Source organism: Ochlerotatus camptorhynchus, unplaced genomic scaffold (assembly GCF_037179485.1).
Source record: "Ochlerotatus camptorhynchus isolate MF236.1 unplaced genomic scaffold, CSIRO-AGI_Acam_v1.1 ptg000472l, whole genome shotgun sequence".
NCBI lineage: Eukaryota > Metazoa > Arthropoda > Insecta > Diptera > Culicidae > Ochlerotatus > Ochlerotatus camptorhynchus.
Window position 1 is genome coordinate 373242 of NW_027040958.1, and position 14954 is coordinate 388195.

At 41.3% G+C, this 14954-nt stretch overlaps 1 protein-coding gene across 16 annotated transcripts in view; it reads left to right on the forward strand.

Moving 5' to 3' along the window:
• The window catches only part of mtd (mustard), a 509755-nt gene that overhangs the window by 335697 nt on the left and 159104 nt on the right, over window positions 1-14954 (forward strand). For 15 of the 16 annotated variants that reach the window (XM_065235336.1, XM_065235328.1, XM_065235325.1 and 12 more), the window contains one exon: window positions 10803-11697. In XM_065235336.1, coding sequence (XP_065091408.1) covers window positions 10803-11697 — 895 coding nt within the window. Of the gene's footprint in view, window positions 1-10510; window positions 10592-10802; window positions 11698-14954 lie in introns of those variants that run through there. The other variant, XM_065235338.1, reaches the window with a different exon arrangement.

A 14954-nucleotide genomic window follows, 5' to 3' on the forward strand; every position in this document is an offset into this window, starting at 1 on the left:
CGGAATAGTGAGATACAGGAGTTTTTTTTTCTTGTCGTGGATAATACGCTGAGTCGCTGTTTTAAGCAAAGATAAAGATTAAGTTTGACGAAATAATCTAGTGTAGACTAGACTAGATAAAGATTGAGTTTGACGAAATAAGCCGATTGCATGATGAAGTGCTACCGGGCTACTCGTCTGCTTTCGAGATAGACGCGATTTACACGCCACAATCCTACATAGCTCAGTATTATGGTGAATGTTTGATTGAATTCTTGGATGAAATTGTTTTCATAGAATATCAGCAATCAGTGTTTCGTTGTATCTACGTTCTAAGTTCATAAGTCCGCGGAGTTGGTAGATCTGGTAGCTGGAAAACCTTGAATGTTTGCAGATGATACATACATCCCATTGGTATGAAGTTAAATCCACAGAGAACTTGTTGGCTCTAATTCAAAATAATTCAAATATCACGATCCTTCATTCTCTGCAACACAAGATTTCTGACCATTTGGAGTTATTGATTATATCTACAAGGGTTGAGGAAGTAGCAAAATTCAAATACCTAGGTTTGATCCTACACTTTTGAAAAGGGTACTCACGTTGAGAAGGTGAGACGGAAGATATCAAAATATATTCTAGTGAAACAACTTGATACCACTACAAGGAACCCAAAACCGTTTTCTGAAAATAATTTGCATCAATTTGTTTACGGATACTTTCTGTAGAAACGCTGATCCATCGACACTGAACATCTTAGCTTTGCGGATACTGCCCAGTGCACACTGCAAACATACTTGAACATAATAGTCTCTTTCTTGCGCGAAAAAGAGATAACCGAGCATTTGGACGGGTTAACCTCCTTATGGCCCAGAATACACCAATCACCAAAAGCATTCAACTAACGTTGAAGAAAGCAACACTTTTCAATTGAGTGATTTCGAAGGAAGAGTTTTCTCAACGAGTCAACAACGAGTCATCTGCGTAAGTTAATCATGATCCCCCAATTGCTAGATTCACGTCGTTGAAGTAAATCAGGAAAATCAGCGGTCCTAGGTGACTACCCTGGGGTATGCCAGACGTGGCAGGGAACATACGGGACTGGTGATTACCAATGTAAGATAGCGATCGGTGAGGTAAGACTGAGACCATAGCAAAAGGCAGCCGTGGATACCTAGCCTGTCCATTTTTGCGAAAGATATGCGGTGATTCAATTTATCGAAGGCAGCAGAAAAGTCAATATAAATGACATCCGTCTGAGCACGATCTGACATACTGTTAGAGATGTAGGAAGTAAGGCACAGCAAGTTAGTGACAGTGGAGCGACCAGCCATGAAACCATGCTGGTTGATACTAATATACGGCTTACAGTGAGCGAGTAACGGTTCCATAACAACGAGTTCGAACAATTTAGCAACAGCGCTAAGCGAAGTGATGCCACGGTAGTCGCCAACGTCCTGTTTGTTGCCCTTCTTGTGTACCGGAAACATGTGCGCTAGCTTCCAACAGGATGGGAAAACGCCAGGACCGTTGAAAAACGTGCAGCAGTGGAGACAACAAACTGTCCAAGTTCATTTTGAGGAACGCCGATGGAATTCCGTCCGACGAATTGAGTTTCGAGGAAGCCCTGGAAAACATCCCGGGATTGATGTCAAATCTGCTCATGGTTTGGCCAGATAGTGGTACGTAACTGGGAGCCAGTCGGGCTGGTCGTCACTCAGTCTCTCGTCCGTGAAGACACTAGCAAATTTTTCAGAGAACAGCTGACAGATATCTTGCGTCGATGAGGACGTTACCATTATGTATCATAGACGACGGCAGACCAGCTTTGTTGACAAACTTCCAAAACTGCTAGGGACGTGACTTAAGTTTTCTCTGCAATCCACGTCGATACTGAAGAAAGCACCGTTTCGCAACTCGTTTGTATGCGTGATTGATCCTGACATAGTAACGTTGAAGAGATAGTGTGTGCTTGATGAATTTCCTAAAAGTGACTCTCTTTCTGGATTTCAGTCGACGAAATCCGCTCGTATGCCATGGTGGATGGGTCGTATGATCATGAATCTTTTTCGGGACGTGTCTGTCAATGACATGCCAAGACATTTGATATAGTTTGAGTTGTGGACTCAATGTCAACGGTGACCAATAATTCGTCCCAATCTAAACTCGAGAGTAACTCGGCGACAACGGCCTGACAACGCGACGCGTGACAAGTCGAATGAGCGCCAAATTGAAGTGAACGTGGAAAAAAACGAAGAAATCAGTTTTTGAGTCATACACTACGTCAATTGAAACAACTTTCAAAAATTCAGAACCCTGCTTTCAGCATTTTTCGAGAGAAGTTTCGAAAAAAAAATGTTTTAAAACATTTGTAAAACCTTGATGAAAACGTCAGATTTTCCGAATGTCATTAATCTGATATTTGAATAAAAAAGACAGTAATAAAACATTTATCCAGAATGATTTTATTTTTCGATACCTCGGACTAACATACTTTCATGATCACCAAGTAAGATATTAAATCAAGATTCAAGACCCAGTTTTAACTATAATTCTAATCGCTAGGAATTAATTTTATATTTGTATGATTGTGTCCCGGTTTTTATCTTGATAGTAAATGAATTTCTTTCTATTAAAGCTTATTGAGTTATTTTTTTAAATGGAGTTTTGATTCAACCCATTTCATAGCAAAACGATATAGTGGTTCTCAAAATTTCCATGTTAGGGTGGTCCAAAAATAGTTTTTCTTTTCATAAATGACTTGTTTAAAAAATTCATAACTGTTGTCGTTTTTGAGTTATATTTTTTTTAAGCTATCAAATTTTGAGTTTTCGCTCAATACTCCTATGCGACTAGACTACCATGCGTCTCCATCAATTTATAGCAACTGTAACATGATCGCGATGCATGGTAGTCTAGTCGCATAGGAGTATTGAGCGAAAACCCAAAACTTGATAACTTTAAAAAACAAAACCCAAAAACAAAAACCAAAACAAACATTGCTGATTTTGTGACATATTGTGTAAAAAAAGCCAAAATTTTCAAAGAAAAATATAAAAACATGCAGCGGCCTCTATCTACAACCCAAGAAAACCATAAAAAAAAACAAACGAATGCAATCAATGTTTTGACGTAGACTATGTCTTACGGGAAGGTACTGGGGGTAAATCGAAAATCTAAAATTGCGACCGTCACGAAAAGGTGTAAGGTTTTGAATGCTTATAACTTTGTCATTTATAGATGAAATTAAAATCCAAATACACCAATCGATAGGAAATAAATCTTGTAATCTGCTACAATATTTGCTTTTTCAATTTTCCATGAAAAACTTTTGAAAATTTACACATTATAAGTGATAATTTTATCACTGTTTTCATAAAATAAACGTTCTCCACAAACTCAGTCGTCGTAATCGAATACCATTTGGTTGCACATCGTACTGCTTGAATCTGAAAAGTTATAAAAGAGCGCTGCTTTTGTGCCTCAACTAATTTTTGCTTGGGACGGTGAGCGAGAGCATCAGCAGTAGCAACAGCAGCAGCAGCAGTAGGAAGGCAGCGGTTCCTGTTTTCCATCTTGAACCTTGCGCGTCGTTCCCGTCGAGATCACTGGCTGCAGACAGCGCCGTTGCCTTGATGGCGCAAGCGCTCCGAAGTGAATCAACCTCCTTGTCTGAGTGATAACGATCCCGCGTTCTATAAATCTCGATTACTTGTTCGAAAGGACATATCAGCTTTTAAGCAACGCATTTTATCCGTCGGTTTGGCGTTACTGATAGCTCACCCACGCATACTAACCCCACTGTATTAGGCAGGGGAAAATTTCCTTTATCTGACGGTAGTGTTAGCATGCGTGGGTGAGCTACCAGTTACGCCAAATCAACGATCAAATGCGTTTACAAAAGCTGATACGTCCCTTCGAAAAAGTAATCGAGTTAAATTTTACTCGCCCATTGGGTCAATGTCTTGGAAGTAAAATAAGGCTCCATCCATAAATGACGAAGATTATTTTTTACCGTTAAACCAACCCCCCCCCCCTTCCCCTGGTTGCGTGTTTTGATATACTTACTACATGGCCCCGTACAACTTCTGAAATCCCTCTCCCCCCTTAACTACTACGTTATTTATGAGAGTTCCCTAAGCATTGGGCAACAGTAAAATCAGTGCCATGTCTCAACAATGTTCCTATTTTAATATTCAGGTAGGGTTTCCTCTGAATGCTATAAAAAAATCTAAAATCCCTCATTTAATTCTCGGTACATCTTTTATCTACCGATTGAAAAAAAACTAAATATTAGTAATTTCCATTTAATTCCACTACCTTATTTGCTTATCCTTGACAGATACGCGTATTTCGTCTACAATGTGCAGACTTCTTCAGTGTCTTCTTCTCTCTCTCTCATTATACTAAATATTGTTTTTTTTTTTTTTTAGATTTCGAGGTGTTTCTGTGGTGTGAAAAAAAGGATTTCCCTACACAGATTACGCACTGAAATTATTAGACGTTACCTTTTAGACTAGCTATGTAAGTCCATCCTACTTGGAAAATTATGCTATAGAATGGTTTATACAATCCCGAATTTTTGGCTGATGGGGGCGAGGCATAGCAAGCCGTTCGATTGCATAATTCTACAAGTAGGAGGGACTTATAATGCTACTCTCTTAGCATAAATACACCCAACCAAGGGATGTAAGATTCGCTTACAATTATGTGGGATTCATCATCAGAGGATGTTAGTGGAGACCGCATGAACCGAGGATGCGATATACCTAGCTGCGGTCCAATGCAAGAAAATTGGAAACCGAAAAATGTAGAGTGTATTAGTGAGGTAAATTAGTTATGTCGAAAAAATAGGAATCCGATTGCCGACTGGACTTGAACCAAGAACGCTTCGATTATCAGACCTGTGCTTTCTCCACTGCTCTCTCCATGCTCCTGAATATGGATAGCCTAAAAGCAAACATGAAGCGCTCATTTTCTCGCATACTCGACTTCGTATGCTTTTTCTGCTGGAGAGATTCGAGGCAAGTGTGTGCGTCGTTCTACAATGTTCTACAATGTGCGTCGTTCTACAAGCTTACTCGTATAGTCGAAAGCGTAGATAGAACACGAAATGAAAAAGACAAAAAACCATCACAATTCGGCGTGGATCAAATGAATTCCTTCGATGATTTGCGGCACGAGCTGTGTAATAACGTTCGCAAACTAGGATTTTTTGATCCAAGTGACGTTACCGAGTTGTACGTTGACGCCTCTCCAGTAGGTCTAGGGGCGGTACTGGCCCAACGAGATAGCAATAATGTACCAAGGATTATATGTTTCGGATCGAAGGGTCTGACAACGGCTGAGAGGGTGTATCCGCAAACACAACGTGAGGCACTGGCCGTTGTATGGGCGGTTGAAAATTTTTATCTGTATCTTTTCGGCCTTCGATTCACCATTTTCACGGATCATAAAACTATTGAGTATATATACGGAGGGAAACATCGCGATGGAAGACGTGCGTGCTCAAGAGCAGAAGGTTGGGCACTCCGCCTGCAGCCGTACGATTTCGAAATCAGGTATATTCCTGGACCGACGAACATTTCAGATGTATTATCCCGTCTGGTGATTGAGTCCGAAAAGCCATTCGATGAGCATGCAGATCACTTCCTATTTGCAGTAGGTGAAGGGCCCTTGGCGATTACTTTAGATGAGATAAGGCAAGCAACGATTAAGGATGAAACGTTAGTATCAGTTATGAAGGCTCTAGACACCGGAATTGTTTAGATACCAAGCTTTTGAAAAATAACTCGGTGTGATCTACGGCATTGTGATAAGAGATGACAGGATTGTTCTTCCAGCGAAGCTACGTCAGAGAGCATTGCAAATTGCACACCGAGGCCATCCGGGAGTGGTTGCGATGCGAAGGAATTTAAGAGAGAAAATTTGGTGGCCATGCATGGACCGGGACGTGACCAATGCAGTACAAGAATGTGCTGGATGCGCCACCGTCAGCAAGCAACATCCACCTGAGCCAATGATGCGCAAAGAGATGCCAGAACGATCATGGCAGGAAATTGGTATTGACTTTTTCTCTGCCAAAGACTGTGCCACGTTCTTGGTGATCGTCGATTATTACAGCCGGTTTTTAAAGGTAATTGAAATGAAGACCACGAACGCTGCTAAGACGATTGAAGCATTGGAAGGAATTTTTCGTGAGCAACAAACTTATCCGGAAACTGTCCGCAGCGATAATCGCCCACCGATTGCAAGCGAAGAGTTTGCAGCATATTGCGAGAGCAGGAACATAAGGCTGGTACGTACCATCCCCTATTGGCCACAAATGAACGGGTTAGTAGAGAGGCAAAACCAAGGGATTCTGCGAGCGTTGTGTATTGCGAAGGCTACCAATTGCGATTGGTGGAAATCGGTTCAAGACTACGTATACATGTACAATACTACACCACACTCTGTAACAGAGAAAGCTCTGTTGGAATTATTGACCGGACGTCCGGTTAAGGATCTTCTGCCTTCTTTGAGAACGGACCCACACTGGCGCCGAGATGTTGAGGTACGAGAAAAAGATGCTATGAAAAAGATGCAAGGGAAGCATTACGCGGATGGACGCAGGCAGGCTAAACCGCCTGATATAGAAGTAGGTGATTCCGTGATGCTTCGGAACTACGAAACAGGGAAGCTCCAACCAAAGTTTCGACTAGAGAAATTTACTGTTTTGAAGAAAAATGGGAGTGATACTATCGTTGCCAACAAAGAAGGTGTTAGGTATCGTCGATCGGTAAAACATTTGCGGAAATTTCCGATGCCCATTGAAAACGATGCTTCAAGGGATCCAACGCCGGAACCAGATAACGAATCTCAAGAATGCGATGATCCAGATATGGAGGTACCACGAACCCAGACAATGAAGCGGAAGCAAGTTGACAAGCAAAGCCATGAACAAGAACACTCATTGAAACGTCCAGTTCGAGAAAAGAAGGTTCCAGCAAGATACGTGTAGGGGTGCCTTTGCTTTTTTTTTAATTTATTTCCCACATGACTCAGTAAGAGAAATAAAATCAGTTTTACAAATATCTGCCGTATATTTTTCTCGGAGAAGAAGAAAGATGTAGAGTTCAAACTATTTAATAGTGACAATTAGGACCAGTGTTTATTTGTAGAATCCACCTACCCCGAAAAGGCCGATTCACCAATGGTCTGTGTTACTGTGTGAGTAAGATCGGCTTGCTAGTTGTGAAAACGCGCGAACAAACGACGAGACAAACGACTGGGGCACTTGAATCCCGATCAGCGTAGTGAACGGCAGCAGGGTAGCTGAACTCCCGATCGAACCAACTCTACAATCGCCTGTAAGGTCAACTTCTAACATTCGCTGCGATGTTCATGAACAGAGGATGATAGGAAACGGAACTAACATTCATTGTAATAGATTTTTGGTTTGCGTGTAGAGGTATCGTCAGGTTGTTTTGCAGGGCTAGGTACTGAAATTCGACAGTGAGCGTTGAAAAGGGCCGACTTGCAATGATCTTTTTTTTTTTTCCTTTATTAACGAGACTTTCAGCCTTAGGCTGGTTCATCTCTAACCACTTGCAATGATCGATTTTCTCTTTACATTGCTATAGCTAAGCAAAATAATTCAAGCTGAACTTTGCATTATGTCCTAAGTAACATTGGCCGATTCTCTTCGTCGACTTTCTTCTTGTAAAGACATTTCCAGGTATTTTCAGCCAGGGGGCCTCAAAGGCTAGGTATTACCAAGCCGGAGGCGGCGGGTTCGATTCCAGGTCCGGTCAAGGGAATCTTTTGGGTTGGAAATTTTCTCGCCTTCTATGGGCATAGAGTATCATTGTGCTTGCTACACAATATACAAATTCATGTATTGGTATTGGCATCGAAAGCTCTCAATTAATATTTTTTGGAAGTGCATTTAGAACACTAATTTAAAGACACAATAAAATAATATGTACACTAAGCAATAAGCTTCAAATGCGAATAAAAATAAGAAGAAGCAGAAGGTATTTTCAGCACACAGATCGATAAAAGAAGCTTTTATCTAGCATTTAATACGAAAAACACAACAAGAAACGGTTATGTGCTCAAGTTATTAACGAAAGACCCGAGCAAAGTCCAGCATCAAAATGACAGCAAATTGAAATCAAGTTTTGATATCAACATCAAAATGAAATCATAATTTAATTTCAGTTTACGCAATTGACAAATTTGATACCAAATTTTGTTTTCATTTTGCTGTACATTTGCTCTTCAAAAATATGTTGTTGTGGGTTTGTTTTCATTGCCTTAGCATAACTTCAAATTGAATACTTGTTTTGTTATCTACAGGAAAAATGGATATCAAATTTAGTTTTCAGTTTGCTCTCACTGCTCTGCTCTGAAAGTCGACGAAGAGAATCGATCAATGTTATACTTAGGACCTAATGTAATGTTCAGCTTGAATATTATCTGAAATATGTTCAATGTAGTGCTGTAACCTGTAACAGGTATTGTCTGTCAAAGGCAACAGTAAACGCACCGATATGTGTTAATCCAAGTGAGTTATTAACATAAGAGAGAATCCATCATCGCAGTTACGCCCTTATGCATGCTCACTGTCGAATGTATAATCTGTGATAGATATGGAAGTCACCATTTTCCCACCACAGAAACGCCCAGTGTTCTTATGCCAAATGATGCATGTGCGTCTACAAAACGCTAACGAAATATTTAAGAAACAGCAATATTTATAAAAAATGTGATCCATCGGTAGATAAAAGATGTACCGAGAACTTATTTGAGGGATTTATGGCTAATCGAGATATTCCCGAAATGTTGTATAACATTGATGCAAAATTGTGCGTTCCGTTTTTGTGTGTGTATTTTTTTAGCGTTTTGAAGTTGAATCGCTGGAACCTTATTTCTAATCAAGTACCAGTACCACATAAAAATTTCAATGGCACAAATATCAGCTCTCACAAAACTTATAACAAAGAAACTGGAACTCCACATTTGCTGCAGTGCAGTACACAATTAGTTTCAATTTCATGAGTGATGTCACAACCGTCCAAGATTAGTGCACTAGAAATCTTGAAGTCATTGTTACCTGAAGAAAGCCTTACTCATATTTGATTGTAATTTAGGAACCAAATGCAATATAATATATATTCGCTTTTTATGAGGTCCTGAATTCAACCAAGTTTTACTTAGTAGGAAATCCATAATATGTACATAGGACCGAAATCAACGCTTACTTCTACTGTATTTTAAATCAATATCTAGAGTGCACGAAAATTGCACTAAACCGCTTAACGTAGTCTACGTCAACCATGCGGTCGTGTCTTGTACACAACCACACCAATTTGTTTCAATACAAAATCGGCCTAGTGGTTCAAGAGTTATGAATTAAAAAAAAGTCCTTTTTGAATAAATCGATATTTTGGATGACCATAACGAAAAAAAAATAATACGGGTCTAATATTTTGCGAAAAGGAACAAAATTATTTTTTTTTACTAAATTCTGAGAACCACTATATTGTTTTGCTATGGAATGGCTGTATTATGATAATCATTCATAAGTCGTGCTTATGGAATGCATAACTCATGCCTATGGAACTCACAAGTATCTTATGAAATTAAAATTGTCCTGGTTCATGAGTTATGTCACACGAAATTCCTAAGAATGTTTGCCTCAGTGTAGTCTTCCTCTGCGCGGAAGCTGTGATCCTTTAAAATATGCATCTCTGTCAAAATAATACTGAAGATTCTTCAAATTTGACTGGCAAATATATCTCATTGACATCCAAAGTAGAAAACAAGAAAATAAGCCGATGCAGTATGAACTACACACCACCACCAGTCCACAGATGGCAGAAGAGAAAGTCAATAAATGCTAATAATAATACGACAACAACGACCGCAACGCTACAACAAACAACACACCCAACTCAACACCATACGCTGGTTGGTAAGAACACCCAACAGAACGCCCAAACGGTTCAACCATATGTGTTACACATCTACAACTAACCAGCGTATACAACCGGGTGATAAGATCACAGGTTTGTACTTTGCACAGTGGGCCAGTAACTAAATCTAGCATTTAACAAATATTAACGTCAATTGAGTTGACCTCCTCAGTGAAGTTTCTTGGATTAATTAGGACTACAGTTTGGTGGATAAAATCAGTTCCCGTTTTGTCGTTTGTATCGCTGCGCCCTTTTTGCGGCCAAAACTTAAACTATTTTTATCCACCAAATGGTAGTACTATCTAATCCAAGAAACTATTCAATTGGATGTAATACCAGAGCGTGATTATTTTTTTTTCCTGCTAGATTTAATTCCTGGCCCACTGCGCATTGGTAGCCGCCGGCGTCATCGTCGTCGTCGGTGCACTAATAGTAGTCATCAGAGTGCCGCGTGTGTGGCTTTGCCGTTTTTACCTCGTTCGTCATTCAGCAGTAGCTCTGTGGATGCTGCGTGATAAGAGATCATCAGCTGTTACAATTTTGTTTGTGCCAACAGAGATTCGAACCGTATTCCATGTCAACAGATCGATCCAGCGATTCTCCCGACGATCCCTTATGGTCCGGGGTATCATTTCTACGGAGCAAACTAACAGGTTAGCTTCCGTGGTTCGGCTCGTCGATCGCACAACTCGTTTTCCATTTGTGACACCGTCTGTCCAAACACGGGACGACGATGATGATTATCACGCGAACGCTTGTTTACCTTCGAAATTATGAACGATCCATTCTTTAGGCTTTCGGCGCTGCGGCTGTTGCTTTGCCATCCCGAGACTAATAACAGAAAATTGCTTTGTTTCTTTGTAGATCTGTTGGAAGGACTACGCCCCGGTTCGCCGAAGCCTGGCCACATTGAGCGCGTTGCCTCGCCGAACAACCAAAGCGGCGGGGGTGGCGGAGGAGACACGGCGGCAGGTTTCAACGAGGATGACCCCGTTACTATCCAACGCTTTCTCAAGATCAATGTGCGGCACATTACCGATGGGCAGGGTGTGGTCGGTGGTGTCCTTCTGGTCACCCCCAATGCGGTCATGTTCGATCCGAACGTGTCCGATCCGCTAGTCATCGAGCATGGTCCCGAAAGTTATGGCGTCATTGCGCCAATGGAGTACATTGTAAATGCCGCCATTTTCAACGACATTGCCCATATGCGCGTGCAAGGTTCGACCGGGGGTAACGAAACTGCCGAAAAGGCCGAAATCTACTATCCGGTGCCGGAGAAGTCCTGTTCGCGCTGCGACACCCATTCACCCGGCAAGGACTCCCTCTTGGTGAAGGACGAAACGTTCCCGGAGCTGGGTGTTGGCTCGGTCGAAGGTTGTGATGATCAGGAGAGCATCTGTTCGAGCAACGAACGCGAAGGGGACGCTTTCCCGAAGGCCTTCGAACGTGATCTAGTCACGCCAAACAACCTGCAGCGCTTGCACGGCGATTCTACCGAGAGCGGTGGCAGTTCGGAGAAGCCTCCATCAGCGGAGCCACCCTTTCTGGGTTACGATCGAGATTCGCAGTCACAGACGCCGAACTCGCTGGACAACAGCACCGGTGGACAGGAGCCACCGAGCGGCGCCGCCAGCAAGAGTGGCGATAAGACTGACAGCAAGACCAGCAGCAGTATTCTGGAGGATCCTACGGTTCGCTCCCTGGAGGAACGGAGGCGCAGTCTGCTCGATCAGCACTGGGCCATTCCCAGCAAGGATAGGTGAGTTGGCGGGAGCGGGGTTGTTGTTTTTTTTCTTCAGTGAGATGGCGCTTTTTCCCTGTTTTTGTCGATAGCTGGGATGATTGAGGGATTGATTGTTGATTAAGTGATTTTTTCCAAAAACAAAGCCAAAAATCTTTCTCATAGAGTAAGCAAATCCTGAAGCTTGCCTTGAAAGTTTAGGCTTAAGTTCATCCTGGGGGAAATTGTTTAGAATCCTAAGAAAAATTCGGAGCAAGAAGAAGTCGTCTTTTCTGAAAAAACATCTAAAGATCTTAGTTTCGTTTTGGAAGCATTCTGGGCACTGCCTATGGCTTCCTACCCGAGCAAAGTCTGAGATCAAATTGAAAAATAAAATTGATGTTGTAATGTACTGCCCTTTTCAGCATAGTTGTCCCATTCGTTAAAACAGCAAGCTGAGAAAAACGCTGTTGAAGATTTTTTTTCTCCATGGGCTCTTATGGATGGGACAACATAGTTTTGTTATTTTTCGCGACATTTTCTGAACAAAGTAGGATTTTTTTCGTGTACATTGTAAAGTGATGGTACTTGACAATCGATTCCAATGTATAACTCATAATCGCCAAAAATGCTAATGGGACTGTTATGCCGCACAGGGCAGTGTAGCTGATAATGATTATTCAGATGGCTGACGTGTTGGTCGCTTTAACGGTTAAAATATCAAAGTTTAAAGCAAACAAATCTTCCGGTGACATCACATTGAAAACTGATTCTGCTACCAGTGAGAGCAAACTGAAAACATAGCTTGATGTACATTTTTCCTGTTAATAACAAAACGAGTATTCAATTTGATGTTCTGCTAAGGCAATGAAAACAAAACTGCAGCAATACATTTTAGAGCATAGGAAAATGAAAACAAAATTTGCTATCCAATTTGTCAATTGTGTAAACTGAAATCAAATCATGATTTCAGTTTGATGTTCATATTAAAATTTGATTTCAATTTGATGTTATTTTGATGCTGGTTTTTGCTCGGGTACTTTAGAGAAATTTTAGTTAATTATCTGACGAGGCTCGAGAAACTATTTTGTTTTATTGTAGAGACTTTCAGTCGGTGGTTGATTCAGGTTTGCATATGAAGATTATGAAAACTCACAGGGGACGTCTGGAGGATTTTAATGAAAGGTCTAAATTACTAATTTCAGAAATCTTCAGGGCTTCTAGGAGAAGTCTCCACGTTTTAAGGAGGAGTTCGTAGGATTTCTAGAAGAAGTGCACATTACTTCTAGGAAAAATCCACAGGCCTTCTAGGAAACGCTGGTAGATCTTTTAGCAGACATCTACAGGGTTTCTAGAAGAAGTCCATAGGATAGGTCCTATAAGTAAAGAGGGCCTCTAAGATAAGTCCATAGGACTGCTCATAGATAGTCAAAGATGGGCATAGCTAAGAGAAATTGACAGGACTTCTAGAGACGTTAATAAGATTTCTAGGAGAAGTCCACATGATTTTTAGGAGATGTCTACAGGTCTTCAAGGAGAGGTCTACTATTATTTCTTCAAGAAATCCATATGAGAGTTTTTCTAGTTGAAGAGGTTTTCCAAGAGAAGTATTCAGGGCCGCTAGGAGAAGTCCATAAAACTTCTAAGATAATTTATCCGGATTTCTAGTAGAAATACACAGGGCTTCTAGTAGAAATCTTCAGGTCTTTTAGGAGAAGTTCGCAGGATTTATAGGAGAATTCCTCAAGAGAGACGAATAAAAAGTTCACAATATTTTTAGGAGAATTCCTCAAAGCTACTAGTATAAATCAACAAATCTTCTAGGAGATATCAACAGGACTTCTATGGAAGTTAACAAGATTTCTATAAAATGTCTACAGGACACTAGTAAAAGTCTACAGGTCTTTTATGCGTAGTCTACATGATTTCTAGAAGAAGTCCATGGGAGAGGTCTTCCAAGAGAAGTTCACAAGACTTCCAGAAGAAATCCACAGGATTGCTAGGAGAAGTTTATAGGCCTCCTGGAGTATGCTGGTCTTCTAGCAGAAATCCACAGAATTTCTAGAAAAATCCATAAGAGAGGTCATATCAGAGAAAAGGTCTTCTAAGAGAAGTTCACAGGACTGCTAAAAGATGGTCATAGACTGCTAACAGAAGTCTACGGGACTTATAGGGAAGTGCATAAGATTTCTAGGAGAATTTCACAGAGCTGCTAGCATAAATCCACAAGATATGCAGGAGATGTCTACAGGTCTTCAATGAGAAGCCTACAAGATTTCTAGAATAAGTTCATAGGAGAGTTTTTTGAAGAGGTTCTCTGGGAAAAGTTCACAGAACCGCCAGGAGAAGTCCACATAACTTCTAAAAGAAGTTATCAGGATTTCTAGGAAAAGTCCACAGGGCTGGGGAAATGAAGGGTGTCCCACATCAAATTGCATCAGGGAAAAAAAACGCTGTAGAAAATTACCTAGTTGACCGACCCTTTTCAAACTTTCAGACAATAAAATATAACCCATTAGTAAGCTTTTGGCATATTTATTGCATTCAACTTCAATACTATTACCGTACGCTCGCACCTTATGCTTAACTCCACTCATTAGGTTCTGTACAACATCTGGCTGCAGCTTTTTCTGCACCTTTTCTTCATGTCTTGTCAGATTTGACCTCCTTGGGATGCTTCCGTAGTGCTTGTTTCATAATAGCACAGTATTTTTCGATGGACCTTAGTTCCGTTGCGAGGGGGGGGGGGGTTTCATGTCCTTGGGTATGAAATTGACCCCGTTGGCTTCGTACCACTCCAGGACAACATTTGAATAGTGGCACGAAGCTAGATCCGGCCAGAAGAACGTAGGGCCCTCGTGTTGCTTCAACAGATGAAGCAGACGCTTCTGCAGACACTTCTTGAGGTAGATCTCCCCGTTTACAGTCCCGGTAGTCACGAACGGCGCACAGCCATGAGCAGATGGCTTGCCAAATCATGCATTTCGTGGCAAACTTTGAAAGTTTCTGCTTTCTTACTTCCTCCGGAACATCAAACTTGTGCTGGGCGATGAAGAACAGTAGCCCCGGAAGCTTCCGGAAATCCGCCTTGACATAATGAGGCTTCGTCAGCATCTAGGTGTACAGTTTCCGGGCCCGTGGCTTTCCCACCGTATTTTACCGTTCGTCACGATTTGGAGCCTTCTGCACTTTGTACGTATGCAGTCCCTCCCGGTCCTTGGCTCTCTGAACGAAAGACTTGAACAGAACAGATTCAACTTTTTGGCCACTTCCCTGACCGAAGCATTAGGATGCCG